At 38.5% G+C, this 20,102-nt stretch overlaps 1 protein-coding gene across 2 annotated transcripts in view; it reads right to left on the bottom strand.

Annotated features, from left to right (window-relative positions):
* The window catches only part of USP3 (ubiquitin specific peptidase 3), a 93,798-nt gene extending 74,249 nt beyond the window's left edge, over positions 1–19,549 (bottom strand). Inside the window, exon 1 of one of the 2 annotated variants that reach the window (XM_037004183.2) lies at positions 19,204–19,549. In XM_037004183.2, coding sequence (XP_036860078.2) covers positions 19,204–19,294 — 91 coding nt within the window. In that variant the 5' untranslated portion in view covers positions 19,295–19,549. The remainder of the gene's footprint in view (positions 1–19,203) is intronic. The other variant, XM_037004184.2, reaches the window with a different exon arrangement.
* Between the last annotated feature and the right edge of the window lie 553 nt (positions 19,550–20,102).

Here is a 20,102-nt window from a genome sequence, read left to right as displayed (position 1 = left end):
TACACCAATGGTTTTCAGCTTGTTTTTTTCCTGCCTTCCCACCACCCGGGAGAGGCAAACACGTTCACACGACATTGCCCATCAGTAATAGCAACTCGCTGCAACAGCGGGGGCGGAAAAAGTGTGGGTCACTGTTCAAACCACTGCAGACAAACATGCCGCCACGGTAGTGAGACTCAGAAGAGCCCGCCCACCAACACCCACGGAGGTTCTAAGGTGCCACACTAAAAATATTAGCAACCCATAAGAAAACATCTATAATATGTGGGTATTTTTTAGTTCATTTTTACCTAGTTAATATGTATCTAGTACATACTATATGCCAGGCACTACTGCAATCACTTTATGAATATTTCTTCATTTAATCCTCTGAGGTACACACTATTATTTGGCCTGTTTTTTAGATAAGGAAACTGAGGCACAGAGGAGTTTTGTATCTTGTTAAGTTAGTGAGTGACAGAGCTGGAACTCAAACTCAGTGTTTGAAGGCATGAACCTATGCAAAGCAGAAAGTTCAGGTTGAATTTTTGTTTTAAAACTATTCCATACTATGTGTTTCTGTGTATATATTATATACCTGCATATAAATTTTTAAAGGTCTGGAAGCATGTGTTGTAATTGTTAATAGTTATGTAGTAAGTACTGGAATGGGAGATTGGAGCCACATGGATCTACTTTCAACCGTACTGTTTGAATTTTTTCAGAAAGCATTACCTCTTAGAATAAAAATAAACTTTAAATGTTTTACATTCAAAGATACTGGTATTATAAAGCTGTCCTAATGAAATGGACTTACTCTAAATTATTCAGCATGAATGGTTAAATTAAATCAAAATCCGTGATTATAACTCTATGGAAAACATAGATAAAAACAAAATTTTTGTAACTATTCAAAACACACAAATACACAATGAAAATATAGTCATAAAAGAATTATTCCTCTTGAAATTGAAGGTTAGGACAATATTACCATAATAATTCTATAAATAGTCCTATACATATAAATTAGAAATATATTCCAGGACTAATCCAACTCACTCTGCAATTTATATATTTTTGGATATTTAAGAGCAAGGCATATAATCTTCTTTATACCATAAATGCTTTTGAACTGTATGTTCACAAGCCTATTCTATGCTAAAAATTCTGAAATCTCTCCTATCTTCAACTTGAATCCTCTGAAATTACTGGGGGAAGGAATTGGAAAAGTCACATAAAGAAAGCAGGAATTGGGCCATAATGCAGCCCAGAAAAGAAATCCAATTATACTGGGCAACTGCCAGAGGTACCAAAGCAGCCTGAGTGCAGCCAAAACCATTGTCTGTCGCCGCCCCTCACCCAACACATGCTGCTCAGTCTGGAAGTGGGCACTGGGTTCCCAGGGAACAGGGAAACAGGAGAATTCTCTTTAAAAGCAACAGGAGGTGCCCAGGGCCAAAGACGTGGGCCAATGCATTGCTTGGGAGACAAGCAGAGCCCCAAATACTTGAGGAGGAGGAGGAGGAGACCAAGCATAAGCAACATACTCAAAGTGGTCAAAACTGGCAGGCTGAGACTCAAGGTCAAGATCACAGAACCAAGAGTTCAGTGCAGGGAAGGCAGTTATGAAGCCAAGCTTATCTTGACTGCCTTTTCACGTTACCCTGTGAGAATCTTTTCCACCTTTCTTCTTCTGGCAGTTCTCTCTTACCTTACTCCCTTTCTTATTCAAGGATAGCAATCAGTTCATCTCTCCTGAATCATTAGGTAAGCAAATTGTCTTCTGGTAAAGCCACAGTTCAGTGTTTCTCGCAACAATTCTCTCCTTTCTGTTTAAAGTCCCTGTGACAGATTAAAGATGCCTCAAATTCTTTGACACTCCCCCTATTGAGAGGCAGATCTATGTCCTTATTCCTTGAATCTGGGCAGGCTCTATAACTGCCCTGACCAAGTGACACTGTGTCAATTTGCAGGACTAGACCTTAGGAAACTGACAGCTTCCTCTTGCTATTACTGGAATACATGCTTCTGAGAAAGCCAGCAACCATGTAAGAAGTCTGACTACCCTGAGACCAACATACTATGAGCAGCGTAACACATGGAGAGACCTTGGAAAAAAAGACAACATGGAGGTTGGGAGTGGGTCAGCTAGGGAAAGACACAGAGATTAGAAGAGAGAAACAGCAATAGAGACCAGGGAGCACAGAGGCACCAGACATGCGGCTGAAGAAGCCATCTTGGAAGAGAATGCTCCAACCCCACCCAGGTCCTCCATACAACACAAGCCAAGTTCTTCCTGAATTCCCAACCCACAAAATCATAAGCAAAATAAAATGGTTGTTTGAAGCCACTAAGGTGTAGGATAGTTTGTTATGCTACAACAGACAACCAGAACACCACCTGCAGAAGGAGAGGAGAGAGTTATCGATGATACGGCGTCCATCACTCATCCCTTCCAAACAACTCACTGGAGTGACTGAAACTGTCATTGGCTAGAAATGAGGACAGGAACCTTCATGAGGTTCTACCCCACAGAAAACAAAACTATCCAAAGACAGACTACCCCCACTGCAACAGATGTGGTAAGAAAGGAAAGACGTGCAGTCTATCATCAACCAAGCTACCATCATCACCCTGTGGACTGGCTTTTTCTGAATTCAGTTAATATTTAAATAACTCAAATCCAGATGTGCTGTCACTACTGTAAAACAATCTAATTCTTTCTTGAGTACAAACATCATTCTTAATGTTACCCTATATTGTAAAAACAACTTTCAAAATCTCAAAAACACAATTCCCATACATAGCACCCCAAACTGTGGATTAAGATCCTTAAGAAAGTGTCACTGTCACGAGCAGGAATTCCTTTTCTTTTCACTAAAAGCTACAAAGTCTTATAGACCTTTCTAGATTATGTTCTTTACTAAACATTCTGGGAAACCTCAAATTTTACTGAAGGTTGGACTGAAAAACTGACTGAATAATTATGAGGTGAGAACAGCCTACTCCATCTGTGTTTCCAAATTCTATCTTTACTCAAGATTTCTGACATATTCCTCAACCACTCTGACTTGATCCCCATCACACCCAGTCATGTCTGGTCCCAGGCCCTTGTAGCTGGGATCAAGAGCCCATATCCTAACTGGAACCCCAAGATTTCTGAGGAAGTACTCACTAAGTTTTCAGCCAAGTGCTGTACAGCCAGCCAAAAAGGAGGAGGTAGGAGAGGGGCACAGTGACCAGAACTCAGTTCCACATCATTTTTGTTGAATTAGGTAGAGGTCTTGATCACCTGCTTTTGACCCCTAACCCTGCCAAAAGAATTCCTTCCTTTTTTAATGCAAAAGTGTACCAAACTAACTGGGTTACCATCATAGGATGGTAACTGTTACTCCGTAAACTCAAAATAAACATGTTAGAGGTCACATGATATAATGAAGCAAACATGGGTTTCAGAACCGAAAGTCATACATCTAATCCACCCTCTAACTTTACCATCTTTTATTCTAATAACCTCAAGGAGTTGTTTCCAGAGCCTGCTTCCGCATCTGTAAAATAGGACAAATACCACCTCTACCTCCCATTTCATGAGACAAACAATACAAAGTGCACAGCAAAGGGCCTAACAATTAGAAAGCACCCAGTGACTGTCAGTTCCTTTCCCTTAAAAATATATTTAAAAGAATAAAATGGCTGTCAGGGGTTAACTCTGGTGGCTGCTACACACAATGGTTAACATATGTCCACAAATACCATGACTATTAATTTTCAGAATTTTTTTCCTTAGTGTACACTCATTAAAAGGAATTGCAACTGACAATTCCTTTTCAGAGAAAAATTCTAAATACATAAGTCACATTAAAGTCAGAAAAATCCCTTAGAAACTCCTCCTGTAAATGACCTCAAGTTAAAATATCAAATGAATGAGATAAAATACTCAATTTTAATGAGCTTATTTAAAAACCAATATAATTACTATAACCACCTTAACATTAGAATCATTAAACTTTATATATCTAATGTTAAATAAATACTTTGGGAAGCATACGCATTTTAGAAGCACATTCTGAGAGATGTGCAAGGAGGTTTAGACAACTTAATAAGATGTTACTCCAACAAAACACTTCAGTACAGAAAAAACTTGTGTCAAAACCGTAAAGAAACATGCCAAACTAAGAGATATTCAGAACAGAATTGTGATTCACCAATCTAATCAATCAAAGTATACCTTTAGTATTCAAGTATCCAATTCAATGGATTACAGGCCAAGTCATTTTAAAATAGTTTTTAATCTCCAACTTTTGTCTTAGCAAGGAAATGAATGATTTCATGTCACATCAGATTTCAGATATGGTGATCAGCTTGTTTATGGACCAGAAGTTCTATTCTGCAACATAACTCAATTCTTCTCTATCCACCTTATTACCTACTTCTCTTTAAGGGGCTAATTTTGAGACTGTGTTCCAGGCTACTTTCCCAACCTTTTCCATATCAGGACACGCACGGAAAATGGTAACATCTGTATGGCACATGCACATAAACTCAAGAGGCTTCTTGGGGCTATAAGTGACCTGCTTGGAGGCTCCACCCACCCTTTGTCAGTCGCAATTCCTTTTAAAGAGTGTAAACTAAGGAAAAAATTCTGAAAAGTATCTAATAATAATTGAGGAAATCATTATCAGTACACATATATAATCCATTCATGGCCCCTCTGAAGGGAAGCCATGCTAGCCAATTTTTTACATAGTTATCTAGCAATGTAGAAGGAGGATTCCCGTCTACTCCAATGCCCACTTGCTGCAACAAAAGACTGGATATCATCAACCACCTGAGAAGGCCAGAAGCATTATCTGGGAATTCCAGGATGGCCTTCCTCTGAGGAACTGCAATTTATAATACTCAATGATGCTCTGAGACCTAGCAGAGAAAATGGATGCTCAAATCCTTATTTCCCTCCTATGTATAACTGTCTTGTCCTGCTGCCATTATAAGTGCAAGGAGCAGCTAGTCAACAGTATTACATAAAGGAACCTAGCATGAATTAAGTTAAAAGTAAGAAACAGCTGGCTCTGAGTACTTAGGTGGTAAAACAGCATTGACTAGTATGTACAAGGAACAATGAACCACTTAAAATGAACTGGACCCAAGGCATATGTTAGGTACTACTAACCAAAAATCTTTCCAAGGACACTTCCAGCTCTCTGATTTCAAGATGTCTTAGACAGAAAAATAATTACAACAAAGGATTTCACTTCAACAGCCTTGAATACGTTTGTAAGACCACAGTAGATAGGAAGATAGGCGCAAGCATTAAATTAGCCTTAAATATTATTATAAAATCACTTATGCATTACTACTCACACAAACAAAATTTTTTATATCTTCCTTGAAGATACCCAATCATACAAAAATACATTTGTATAAGGCTATTAATTGCAGCATTTTTGTAGCTGTAAAATACTGGAAATGACCTAAATGCCCAAACACAGAATGGTTGAATTCACTGTGACACATCTGCAAATAGGGTCTTATGAAGTTGTAAAAATAATGATAAGGAAAATTTCCACAAACTTGGAACATGCAGGATATACTGTTAAATGAAAGAAGCAAAGTTCAAAAGAGTATATTTAGTCTGCTACCTTTTATGAGAGAAAATTAAAAAATGCTCCTGTATCTTTTTCTTTTTTGGTAACAAAAACACAGGAAAGATAAATTAAAATAATTGGTTGTCTACAAGGAGTGGGTGGGAATGCATGGAAGGATAGGATAATAACACTTCTTGTACAGGTTTAACTTGGAACCATGGTAATGTTTTATATCCTCAAAAAAGTAAAATAAAATCACCAAGGATGAAATTGAGCCTGTAGCATCTTGCTATGCCAGAAAGAAAGGGCTCTAAGAACAATAGGGACATGTCATAATTATGGCTTAAGAGGACTCCCACTAGCCATATCTAAGAAAATTTGAGCTTCAAAATAAATAATAACAGAGTATCACATAATTTAGAAATATGCAGTCCATACTAATAAAATGAACAAACAACTGGGGGAGAAAGGAAAGCTCTTAATGGAATACCAATTAACATATTTAGAAGAAATATGAGGGAATCAACATCTTGCAATCATTCTAGTAATAACAGATTCCGTCAAAAATCATCAATGAATGCTAAAGTATTGGGTGAAAGCTTGGTGAGGAACAGGATATACATATAAGATCTCAAAGCACCTCCCACAAATAACTTACTGTTAACAAAGGGAAAAATATTAACTTCACAGCAGAATAACCTTGCAAATATTACCTTAATAAAGTAATCAAAGTTAACATCACTAAAAATGAGCCAAACAAGTATCACATGCCTCTTGATAGAATGCCCTGAGAAGGCACAACATTACCTCTGTGGTAGTCCCAGCAAAAAAAAAAAAGGAATAACTTTAACCATGAGGGAACATCAGAAAAATTCAGTTGAGGTACATTCTATGAAATAATTGGCCTGCATTCTTCAAAAATGCCAACATGTGAAAGACAGAAAGGCTGAGGCACAGCTGCAGAGGAAAAGAGACTAAAGAGTTAAGAGAACTAAGTGAAATGCATGATCCATGATCCGGGATTACATCAGGGGAGCCCTGTGTCGGGACAGAAAAGGAAAACAGCTAAAAAGGACACTACTGGGACAAATGAAGAAACCTGAATATGGAATATGCATTAGATACTATTTTATCAGTATTAAATGTCTTGATTTTGACCAATACCCTGTGCTTATTGAAAAGTTCTTATTCTTGAAAAAAAAAACTAAAGTATTTATGGATGAAGGAGCATGATATCTGCAAATTACTCAAGGCAGTGAGATATATAAACAGGGTGCACACATGAATGGTAACACAAAAGGGGCAAAATGTAATGATTGGTGAATCAAGGTAAAGAGTGCAGGGGGGTTCTTTGTAGTATTCTTAGTAAAAAAAATTTCTTTAACTTTGAAATTATATCAAGATAAAAAGGTTTTTTGAGGTTAAAACAATTTCCTTCTTTACTTCCAATTAAGAGCATACTTGTTTATTTGGTTTGTTTGTTATTTTACTAAAACACAAGGGCAAATGTTAAATTACCAACATACAGAGTGAAAGTATTGCATACACTGGGCGTTAACCTCCCTTACTGAAGGATTATGATCTAATCCAGTAAAACTATTACAGCATATTAATTGCACTAATCCAAATGATCTTACAACTGCGTCTTTTATACATCCAAAATCATGGTTTCCCAAGCAGAGTCAAATCCTCTGGCTTACCTACTTTCTTTGGTGACTGATAATTGCAACAATATTTTGCTCTGCTCATCAGAGAAGATAAATCTGAGTTTGACATTTTACTCAACTAGATTAATGCAAAATTTCAGTTTTGGTGATTTAGACACTGAGTGATAACCAATAAGATTCATCTCTGATAGGACAAAGCATTTTGCCCCAAAAAACTGGATTAAAAATTAAACATGGCAGACCAACTTCAATCTTATCTCCTCTCTGTCCTTACATCCCACTAAAATGGCAACAAAGGAATTAGACAGACATTAACACACAAGGTTAAACATGTGAGGCAATCAAAGCAGACAAAAGATTTCAATATGGTTTTGGAAGTCAGGAAGAAATTAGGAGGAGCAGTAACAATCCTAGTAGTGCAAGGGAAGCTGCAATCGAAGTGTCAGCAGAGAAGAATGCACACAGGAGGTGTCTCTGGGTTCAAGGAGACTGGGCACAGCAGACAGCAAGGGTAAGGACAGAACCGAAATCAAGGACTGGACAGAACAATGTGAATCATGGAATTCCCTGCACAATGATGTCAGAACATCAGTGGCTGGGCAGACAGCCCCTAGAGATGAGAAACTGAATGACGCTAAAAAAAATTCTCCCTACAGGGATCTTGAGTGTCATCTACAGTGCAGAAAGTGGCCTGCTGTACTGTAATACAATCAATATTATAGTAACTTTGTATGGTGACAGATGGTAACTACTTACGGTGTACATTTTGTAATGTACAGAATTGTTGAATCACTTGTACAACTGAAACTGATATTGTATATCAACTATACTTCAATAAAAATAAATAAATAATGCTAAAATTAAAAAAAAAAAAAGGTGGCCCATTGTAGACAAGCCCCACCCATTTACAGAGGTTTTTGGGGCTTCATTCTTACATGAAAAGATAAAGATAAAACAGATTCTTGAAGAAAATCACTTTAAAAAGAAAAAGAGGATATAGAAACAATGCAGGAAGCACAGAAAAACTTCAAAACAAACTCTAAAACCCTGAAGTAATAAGATAAGATATTGTAAAGCAACAGCAACAGGATGTATGAAAAAGCAATTGTCAGAAAAATGAGAAAAAGTGCTTGAAAATTAAAAACATGATTTTAATAACAGTTCCAAAGAGAAAAAAGTACAAATTAGGAGAAGAGTGGAAGGATCAACATGCTATCAAACATACAGATTGAAAGGGCCCATCACATTAAAAGAGAAACTACCTATGCCAAGACACATCATTTTTAAATTTCAGAACACCAAGGATAAGAAGACTATCCTAAAAGCTTCCAGGAAAAGGAATAAAATATATGAATATATATGAAGGAATAGTAACCAGAAAGCATCAACTTGACAGCAACACTGGAAGCCAAAAACAAAGACACAATGCTTCCATAATTCTGAGAGAAAAATCTTTTCTAATATTTTAGTCAGCCATGCAAGGAGATATGATGGTAGAATAAAAGTATCAGACTTGCATGGGGTTAAAAATGTGCCTCTTGCGATAAGGGAGCAAGATGATGTAGCCCAGCAAAACAGTGTCCAGAAAATGAGAGATCTAATACAAGAGACTAGCAAGAGAATCGTAAGATGAAACTGCCCAGCAAGCCTAGAGAACGATTAGTTCAAATGGGAGCAAGAGGGCTTTAGCGGGAGGTCTTCAGAAAAAAGAGGTCCTAAAGAGATTATCTGTTTAAGTGCTTGGACAATGATATTCATACATAGTTGACAGACTTATAAGTACATTTGGGAGAAATGCGTAGAAGGTAAACAATATATTTTTTGTTTAGAAAAGGCAATTATTAACTCAGGAAGAAAGAAAATGCTGGACAAAAAAGAGAAGTAATCACCATATTTACCAAAACTTGTAACCTAATACATTGAGAAATGGAGAGAGAGGTAGAGGGGAGGGTGATGCAAACACTAATATCCTCACTTACCACAGAAAGATGCCAAGAGATACTGCCTAAAATTGATAAATAAGAAACAATAGTGTGTTACTTAGAAGTGTGCAGGTAAATTATGAGAGAGAAAGCTTCACAGAGCTTTAAGTGGTTGTCTATAGACAGTAAGACAGAGTGGAGAAGAGGGAAACTGCTGTTCTATTTTTACCCTTTTGCTACTATGACTTAACTGTATATGTACTACATTTTTAAAACATGAATTAATCTTTAAAAGGTAAACTGCTGTAAGAGCCTTAGCAATTAATGAAATTGCCCAAACCATTTTTAACCTTAAAATAAAATCTAAAATCTATTACATGGCATAAAAATTGTAATAAAAAAATACAGTTATCATTTGGGGCCAGGCACCTAAAGAATTCCCTGTATAATGCAAGGCAAATTGGCAGAGCTAACAGTACGTGTCCTCTGCTGCAGAATTAATTTCAAACCTGGCCAAAATTTGTCGTCTATATGTTAACAGATCCAGATACCCACAGAGCCAAAAAAGAGAGGGCATCTGGTCCTGCTGACTTCCCACATAGAGGCAAATTCTGGTTCATACGGCTCAAGCATTCTACTCTGTTTTGAAGTGGATCTCTGAATCAGTTTTCAACATCAAATGAAACAACATATGGAAACAATGTATATGAAACTACATATTCTCAAAAACTGAAATACATTAAACAAGTTTATTATTATTCTATCACAAACTCAGACTTGTTCAGACCTACTTTGGTGAAACTTAATGAAGCTATTATGCTAGATCTACTCTACCAGCCCTCAGCTAAACACTGAAACTGTGCCCCAACCTCCAAATGAGGGGAAAGGGTAATGGGGAAAAAGCTTAAAACTACTAAAGCTGAAACAGATAACTAACTAAATCAGAGAAGACCAGGCACAAATAACTACAGAAAAATTACCAGGAGTTCATGTTGTTCAAAATTATTCCCCTTATTAAGCTCATTATATGGAGAATGAACACAAAAGCTATGAATCACTTAAGAAAAATTCTGACATCTAATATTTCCATTTATTTAATATAGCAAGATCTGATGCAATTCCATGCTTTGGCAAACAACTTGGGTAAACAAATTATGAATAAACAGTAGTGGGGTCTTCAAAATTAATCAAGTCATAGATATAAACATCACACAACTATTATTTCAACACAAGTGTCTACAACATAAGATTCTTACATATATATGTATTTTTTTATATACAAAGCACTCCCTCCCATAAATAAATAAAATAATTAAGAAGTTTAGGGATCTCCTATGAAAGATTTTACTCAGAGAATAGCAGGTCTAATATCTGCACTATACAATTCTCTTCCTAATTGTTTGTGGTTTTATAATAAAAGTTAGCGCTAAAGCACAAAATAGTGGGGGAGGGTTACCACACTTGTATTTACCATGAGTGCTGGGAAGCTCTTTTAAAAAAAAAAAATCAATGGAGCTATTTATGAAGAAATGGAAAGAACAAAATATGAACTGGGCATATATACTCTGCTTGAATGATTAGATACCCCGTAGTACTGAAAATAGGTGCCTACAAACTCCGATTGTTTAATTGTTCCAATTATTTAACAAAAAAACAAAGAGTTGGTGGACCTTTTTTTTACAACCAATAGGCACAATTTAAAAATCTCACTCACATTTTCCCAAAAATCTCTATTAATTATTCAAAGGAAAAAAAAACCCACAAAAGCCTGAAAAAGAACTTAATAATGTTCTAAAAAAACTATACCCAAACAAAAGACTTGAAATAACTGAAATGAAACTGATGCAATTAACCAGAAGCAAATTCCCATGGCATGAATGTGAGCTCTTGCCGCTACTTCATACACATAAGGTGAAGCTTGAGTCCTCAGTTACCACAGAGCAATTTCTCCAATGTTGACATGTCTCACTATTAACATTCAAAATTAATTCTGGTGGAAACTAGAGTTAATTTAAATTACACCGAAGGATATTTTACTAAATGACACTAAATAATAAAAACTCACTCAATCAATAATATAAGTGTTGGCCTCAAAGACTCTAAGTTATATAAAGATTCTTTTTAAAAAATATATTACATTTCTCTAACATGCTATCTATCAGTTTATGTCAGGGAAACATTCCATCGTAAAGGCTTGCTTCCTAGAAATTTCAGCATGATCTTCAAAAACTTTGATCAAACTAATACCATCACAATGTTATGTAACAAATGTTCAGAACAAAGGAATGGACAATACTCTATAATTTGAAAAAGAAAACCTAAGCATGGTCAGTAAGGACAATGATTTAAAACTGAAACAAGTGTATTATCATATCAGTTAAATTAAAAGGGCAGGAATATAACAATCAGCCACCAGCCTGTTCTTCCTAGTGATAAATGAGATAGTATAACAGTATAAAATTAAGAATCTTTGGCGTGAGTCAAGGATAAACAAGGCTGTCTTAAAATCAGCTAGAACAAAGAAAAAAATATCAAGACAGAACATATTCTCAATATGGAAAACAGCCCACTGATAGAACTATTCAATCCTAAAACAATAAGAGTCTTCAGATTGGATTTTTAAAATCCAGTTAGTTACAATACCTTTTCAAAGATACAAGCTGGTTCATATTAAAAATAAACTCTCAATTCCCTCCTCAAAAGGGTCTTATAAAATTTAATTAGCTAGCATTTATTAATCATGAAGCGGTTAGCTAACACAAATGCTAAGACAACTTAAAAGCTTCATTTTTCAGTGTCCACGTTTAATGTCAACATACCTTTCAAAGTCTGAAATTACCTTTCTAAGCTCATCTGCATTTTGTACATCTGTAGACAGCACACATGTATCTTTTCAGCATATCTTAAGAGAAGGAAATCTGTTTAAGATCTTCAGTCTAAAGACTGTAATTAACTTTAACAAGAAATACAATTGGAAAATTTTAGAATATAACTAAGTGGAATTAACAAAGTACATTGCCTAAAAGCAAAGATTCCAACAACCTTTGAGCTACTAGCAGCAAAAGCAAAATTCTGTATCTTAAGAATTCTCTCCCTCACCCACACAACAACAAACCACCTCCAAGAAAAATCTCCACCAGAAATGAAATGAAAAAATGGGAAGGGGTGACTTCAAGAACAGAAGCAAGTTTAAAAAATAACCAAAAGCTAATTGCTCTTTATTCATAGCAATGTTGAAAAGTCCAGGTTATTATATCTGAACTAAAGTAACGTGAATTTCAACCTACCAAAAAATTAGATCTGAACTGTAATGAAGTTAAGGCATTCAGAAATAGTTGTTTTCTTCCAATTGTATTACCAATGTTGTTCCAACTTGCCTGCACTTTAAACAATAAACTGGGGGAGGAAGGGCTAAACAGATATATAATTTAAAAATATTTTCAAAATGTAGAATTTGAAACATATTTTCTACTCAAATTCTTTAAAAGAATTTTTTCAAGTATGTTTCCAAATACTTTAAATCCTTTAAATTATCAACCATTAAGTTACTGAGTGACAAAATAAAGACCCTGCTTTTTAAAAAGTAAGCTAAAAGTGGTTTGCAGGGTATTTGAATTTAAGCTTTGGGTATCTCTAATACGCCCAGGCATCTTAAGCAACTCTCTGAATCTTTGTCTCAGTTGCACAATCTATTAAACAGGAAAAACTACAAGGATGGGTAGTTAATTAAATTAGGCAGGATTAAATGCTAGAAAACTGCTTTGAAGTTAACTTTATGTTGTTCTCAGTTCTCCTCCTACCCAGGAAAACTAATAGATGAGAAAACATCTGGAATTTTTATAGATACTAACATCTGCAGACTCAGAGCAGTTAAAAGATGATCCCTATTTACAAGCTTCTAAACCAAAAATCACTCAACAAATCCACAATATTTCCAGTTACAATTGCAATGAACAATTTTTAGGTAAATTTCCTTTCAGTCTGAAACATACCTACTCTAATCTACATTCTCAAAACAGACTATTACAAATCACAGAGCATCTTGAGAGGTCTTGGCACAAAATAATTCTAGGTAAGATGAACAAGCTGTTACTGTTGTTAATGTTAATTCTCAGCATTCTAAACTGTCAATCAAAGTAAGCTTCATCACAAACATACCCTCCAAAAAGTACTAGCGCCTGCTGAGAATCTAAGTACTTCCTTCTAAGCCATCTGTCCGGGAAAGCTCTATTAGAACACCTAGAAGGCAGGTGCTCTTGCGTCTAAATGAACTATGAATAAACACAAAATGTTAAAATACATTAAACTATATACATTTTCTATTTCAATCCTTGATAAACTTGATAAACTACCTATCAAAGACTATTCTGATACCTAGGCTGAACACAAAACCTGTAGCTAGGCAGGGAGATCAGAAAATGCAGCTTAATGAGAGACTAATCCTTTTTCCAAAAATGGAAAAATATATAAAATAGCTCAAGTAGGGAAGAAAGCACAAAAAGAAAAAGAAAAAAAGCAGGTTGGGGGAAATGTACATGTAATGACTCCTTGATTGAAGAGGGACTCAATTAAATTTAAAACAGGAATTTAAATTACTCACTGAGCTACAAACTAAATTACACTGTTCTGCTTACTGAGCTACAAACATTGTAAAAATGTTAGTATTTCTAAATCTAGTTTGAAGGATCCAAAATTAATCTATTACATTTCAGTAAAGAAGGAGATTGCATAAATTTCGATGAGGCAAAGTAGGATGTTAAAAGAGCCTAAGGCTAATGCTGTAAAAGCAAAGAATGATGAGAAGTAATTATTTTGAGAATAAATGAACAACAGGAAACTGAAACGAAGAGTTCACATTCTCCTCAATTTCATCCTTTCTTCTGCTTTTAGCCCAAGATTGATATTCTTTGTATACTACCAAGAATACTATTTAGAAAATGACTTCTGATCAATGTGTCAAAACTTCTTCACAACAGCAAAATGTCATGCGCAGTCCCCAGACTGCAGCTTCTTCAAACACATGGAGCACATCCTGATTCCAGGTCTTCCACATCTACTACCAATTATGTAGAGACTTTGGAAATACAGTGAAGCTGCTTTAAGGTTCTGGGGGAAGGGGCAGAATACTGGCTGAAAAACTAAGGGCAATTATAATTGACTTAAGCTAACAAATATTATCAAAAAGGTTTAAATTCTTCTGAAAAGCATATGAAATTCAAATATTAATCTTCAGAATTTATGTGAAAAAGTATCCCTGTCCACTGATTGTTAACAGGTCCATTAACATTTACTACTAAAATGTCCACCTGCCCTCCTATAAACACAGAATGTGAAAAGAATACAAATTCATTGTGGTAACAACACTGCAAGTGGTCATCTGCTCAAAGTTTACCTTACAGAATAAAATACTGGGAGTGAAGGCTGGTGAAAGCATTCTTTGGGGAGGCTCACTTACTTTACATTTATTTTCGACATAAAGTTTAAGGCCATTCTAGTCACCATCTAAATGGAAGAAAGTGGTATTTGCTTAATGAATGAAGGAACTAAGTGTCTTACTAAGTGTTAGACACTTAATAAATACTTCATACAGTGTTACTAAAAAGCAGTAAATGCACTGACCTAAAGAGGAACAAATGACTGATTCTATCTAGAAAATTCAGTTGACAAGGCATACAAGAGTCTTCTTTAGATGCACATTATAAGAGAAATATGATACAAAATAACCCATCCCCCATCAAGGTGATCTCTCACCTTTATCACTAATTACAAATGTAGTACCACTGATAAGCAAACAATAATCAGTACCTCATCCTATTAATTGTTCCTTCAAAGAAAGGGTTTATTGCCAATGTCCACGCAAAACTGCAGAACATTTATCTGATCAATACTTATTTTTCTTGGGTATAGTAGTAATATGAGGGCAAGTGTTTACTAGAAACTTAAAGAGGCATTCTCAACTCTTTGAAGAATTAACCAGGGAAAAATTCTCATGTCTATGCTATTAAAATATCTCAAATTTAACTGGTTATTTAATCCAAACCCTTCAAGTCCAAACGTTTGGTCTTTGGCTTTCCTTAGTTATTAAAACAGTTGTGTTTAGGGCATCTTTTTAAACAAGTCCGGTTTTTTCCCCTGTCTTTTGCCACGTGGTCAACTCTCTTACCCACAAAAATAAGAAATGCCCAAGCCTCCAGCTTCTGAAAATAGTATCTGGTATGGGCACATAAGAAAAAGCTTAAGAGAAATGCCCTGGTTTTTATTTTAAACTTTTTCATTTAAAACAAGAATGCCTTTAGCAAAGATACGCATAAATCAGCTTTTACCTTATTAGGAGATAGCTATTTTCAACATTTACCTTAAACCACAACATGGATTTATCTTCTAACCAGTTAGCTTCCTGTCTCTCCCCAACTAGATTAGACTGTAACTTTTTTGAGAGCAAGGGACTAGACCCCATGATCTGTTCCAGTTAAAATATTTCAAAAACACTAAGATTCCACAAAGACGTAAATGTTGCTAGCCTTAAGGATTTCTCTAATATTTTTAAGTGATTTTGAGAAGAGCAGGTGTCCTTAACAATTACTATAGTTGGATACTAGTGGGTTCTCAAAGTGTGGTCTTAGAACCCTGAGAGTTTCCAAAACCCTTTCAGGGAGGTATATGAGGTCAAACTAGTTTCATGAATAATATTAAGATGTTACTTACATTGTTTACCCTCATTCTCTCACAAGCATGCAGTTTTCCAGAGGCTATATGATGTGGGATATGTGAAGAGATTAAATACAAAAGCAGATATGAATATCCAGCTGTCTTCTATTAAGCCAGACAACAGAGTTGCAAAAATGTAAAATGCCATTCTCATTAAATTTGTTTTGAAAAGTATAGTTATTTTTATAAACTATTATTTATGTCGACAGGTAATGGATTATTGTTATTTTTAAATGATCTAATAAATACATATTTAAAATTTTTGTTTTAATTTCTAGAACAGCAAACATCAATAAATATAAGTCATACAAAGGCTCTTTGGGTTCTCAATAAGTGTAAAGGGCTCCTGGGAAGAGAAAGTTTGAGAACCACTACAGTACATAATATAACCTAACACACAGTGCCTTCCATAGATAAGAAGCTCAAGTTAATTCTGAAGCATAATTACTTCTTATACCATCTCATCTTGTTGAGTAATATATCTCCTTGTAAAGCATAATTCAGCATAAAGCCAGTCTGTCCTGGGTCCTATCTAAGGGGTTTTATAAATTTAAATATTCAGAGTCCTTTTTATTTTAAAATGTTCTGACCTATAATACCACCTATTACTTGAATAATAAGGAGTTTCTCAACATTTTTCCAAAAATTACCTCGTTCATCCTAACAGCAACCCATGAAGTAGCAGTACCCCCCCACCCCGCCTTTTTTTTTACAGATGACATAATGAAGCTGCTGCTCAAAGGACACTCCTTGTCCAAAGACGTATTGCTGGCTAATAGAGCCTAGGATGTTGGTCTTTTGCAATCCCCTTGGCTGCCTTAAGGCTGTTTCTCTGTGGTGTAACTGCAAGCTCCCAAAGAAAACAAGGCAAGGGCATTACTTCTATTATCCCAGTGCCAAAGCAGGGATTTTCCCCTCCTTAATAAGAACGTCATCAGACTCAATACTTCGTCACAGCATTATTCAACATATTCGCTACCCTTTCGAGTCCCTACTTAAAGAAAGCAGAGAAATCCAAGAGTGTTGGAGAATACATAACAGAATACATAACTCTCCAAGATGATAAATTAGTTAAGGACTCACAGATTTACTAATCATTTAATCCCTGAAACAAGAGACAGGCAAGAACAACATCAAGCTCAATACAGTAACACTAGATTTTATTGGTGAATGGATGCCAAAATGGGAGGCCCACATGAAACAGGGTCAATTCACTGAATATGGACAGAAGGGGGTAAAACCCACATAAAAATTGCAAAACTAGATCTATCGGTTCTACAAATCCAAGCACATGACCAGAACCACCCTCACAAAGCAATGTCAGAGACAAACCTGCTGCAAGATGCAAAGATGCCATCCTTCCCCTTGGACACAGATCACGGGTCTCTTAGGGCTAGGTATATTAATTTGTTCTTGTTATCAGCACAAGTCTCTTAGCTATGCTCCATTTTTAACTAAAGTTTCTCAAGAGATACTTAATTTTCCGTCTCTTTTCTACAGTTGCGTGGACTCCCTGACTGACAAAGTCAAGGCTGACTCACAACAGGATATCTACCACTTACATCAGCTCTTTTCCTTTTTTAGCTGCATGTGCCCAGCGAGGCCATTTTAAAATTTGATGTGATTTTACCTAGAAGGAGCCAGTAGTGTGTTAACTGTCTGCTTTGTATCCCCGTGTTTACTACAGATGAGCAAGAGCAATTTCATCATTTCTCATGAGGAACGCTTTTCCTAGTGTTTAGTCTTTTTTTTTTTTCAGATCTCGTGGAAAAAAAGAAACTTTAAAGTTACAGTTGGAGCACCACAACTAGAGCCACAATTATGGCTAATCCACCACCAAACAATGTGTAAAGCAATTCGATACACCTTATTTTTGTTCAATACTTAACATTCACTATGGAAAATATAAGACACATTAGTAGGTAAGAAAAAAATTATACAATTTTTGGTATAAATAAAAGAATTGCAACACTGCACTGTAAAACCTATTAACCGGCTAATATTTAAAGGATTCAAGCTGAAAAGGATAATATGACTTTACAAAGGCAAGCAAACCATCAAACCTCTGACAGCTCCAGGAAACCGCAGTCACTTCTAGTCTTTAGCCTAGAGTTCGTACGTTTTTCTTGGTGACATTACCTACGTTTTCCACCAAGAACATAATCACCATTTACGAAGTAACCTGTCAAAAGTGTTGAGGCATATTCTCTAAGCTATCTTCCCAGCTCCGGCCCACAGTAAGAAATGTTACACAGCTAAGTCGTACAGTTGTTGTTTTCCTGTATATGTTTTTTCAAATGAATGTAAGATTTTTGAAATGCACAATTCAGATTCTACACTACACCCCAAACTACCACTGATCATCTCGAAGCTAATAAACAAAGACACTAGCAGCGGCACCAGGGCCCTACCAGGAAGTAATCAAAGCAGTGTGGCCGGTGCGATCCTAAGTCGCTAGAGCAGACAATAAGAGGGCACTGGGGCTTCCGAGGGGCCCGGCATAAGGACTTAAGATGCTTAGGCGACGCAAAAGCATTACATAAGCCCACTAACTGTTCCGCAGCACATGAACTCGGGAATCCCAACGCAATTTCAGACAACCCACAAAATCTCAAAGGCAACTCAAGCGCCCCTCCAAAGCAGCTGCTGGCTCAGCCTCCCAAGCTTTTTTAGCCTGCAGCCTGTTTTCAAACTTCACCCTGCCTGGCTGCTGAAAGACTCGACCTCGGCCGCCAGAGTTCCGAGAGCCTCTCCGGGCTCGGGGATCCCTCCCAGAGTGGATCGAATGGCCCGAGCCTGAGGAGAAGCGAAAGGAAACGCCGCCGGGCACGCGGCGAAGGGCCTCAGCGCGCCCGGGAGACCGGACAAAGATGAGCCCCGAGAGTGGCGCTTTCCCATCCGGTCGAGGAGGGGACGCAGCTTGGGCCCCGCCACACGTGCGGCCACCTTGTAGGGGCCGAACAACCATCCCCACAGCCCCCGACCCGGCGACACTGGCAAGCACAGCCCCCAGGCATCTCAGGGCGGGGCGGAGGCACGAGCCGCGGGCCAGGGTCCCCGCCCGCCGCTGCCCCCACGCGCTCGGGGCCCCCGCGGGCTCCCGCCCCTCTCGGGCCTCTCCCCCGCCGGCCGCGCCGTCGGGCCGCGGGAAACAAAGGAGTCGCCGCCGCTGCCGCTCTACCCGCCGCACCCGCCTCACCGCGCACCCTCCCCAGCTGCGGAGCCCGGCTTGCCCTCACCCCTCCCCGAGTCCGCGCGCCCGCCGCCCGCGGCCTCTAGACGGCAGGCCCCGCGGAGCCGGGGCCTCGGGTGCGTGGCAGGGCCGCACGGGGACGCACTCACCGCTGCAGCACCAGGACGACGGGGAGCCGTTGGGGAACTTGGCTGAGTCCGGAACGATGCAGACGCTTGAGCTGAGGTGCGGACACTCCATGGCCACGAGGAGAGCGGCGAGGAGGACCGAAGCTCTGAGACCCTGCGGTGGGGGCAGAGGAACTCCGAAGGCTCCGTCTGGGGTCGTTCCTGGCTGGGCGCTGGGCCGACGGCTGCTGCGTCCAGAGCCCCTGCGTCAAAGAAAGCGAAGGCTTCCGGGCGCCGGGTTTTCCCACCCGCCGTGTTCAGAAACCCCGCTCCAAAGAATGTGAAACTCCGGAATCCGGGTTCTACCGACACCCGCAAGCTGAGGGCTTCCGTCTTCCCAGGCCAGCCCCGCCCCGCCCCTGGGCAGCCCCTCCCCCAGTCCAGGCCCCGCCCACTCCCGCTCGAGCCGGGTGGGAACCGGGCGCGCTCTGGTGGGTGGCCCAGAATCGGGCAGCGCTTGGAAGTGACTTTCCTAACTCCGCCGCCCGGGGCGGTCGTGGCTCTCCCCACCCCGGGAAGGGTGGGGCGCCAAGCCTGGGCACGCTGGGCTGGTCCATGCATTTACGGCGGGCGAGCAAGTGCTCGCGGTTAGAAAAGGCTGATTTTGCATGTTGTGTGGTGGTCTTACTGCACTGTGGTAGAAATCTGGCCACTCAGGAAAGTGAAGAAAATTAAGGACCAATCAGACAGACAGCACTATAGCCTCCATTTGCACATGAAAATACAAGCTCAGAGAGGTTAAGGACCTGGTCCCCGGTAGCCCAGCGGGATGCCTAGGTTTCAGGGCAGTCCTGATTTAGAGTTTTGCGCCCTGCGCAGGTGCGATACATGACCCGGTTCTAGGTTCAGAACACTTGACCTAGGCCCGCCACCGTGAGTTT

This window comes from Manis javanica, chromosome 8 (genome assembly GCF_040802235.1).
Source record: "Manis javanica isolate MJ-LG chromosome 8, MJ_LKY, whole genome shotgun sequence".
In the NCBI taxonomy this organism is placed as follows: Eukaryota; Metazoa; Chordata; class Mammalia; order Pholidota; family Manidae; genus Manis; species Manis javanica.
The sequence above is the reverse complement of the archived record's forward strand: the minus strand, read 5'-3'. Positions and strand labels throughout refer to the sequence as shown.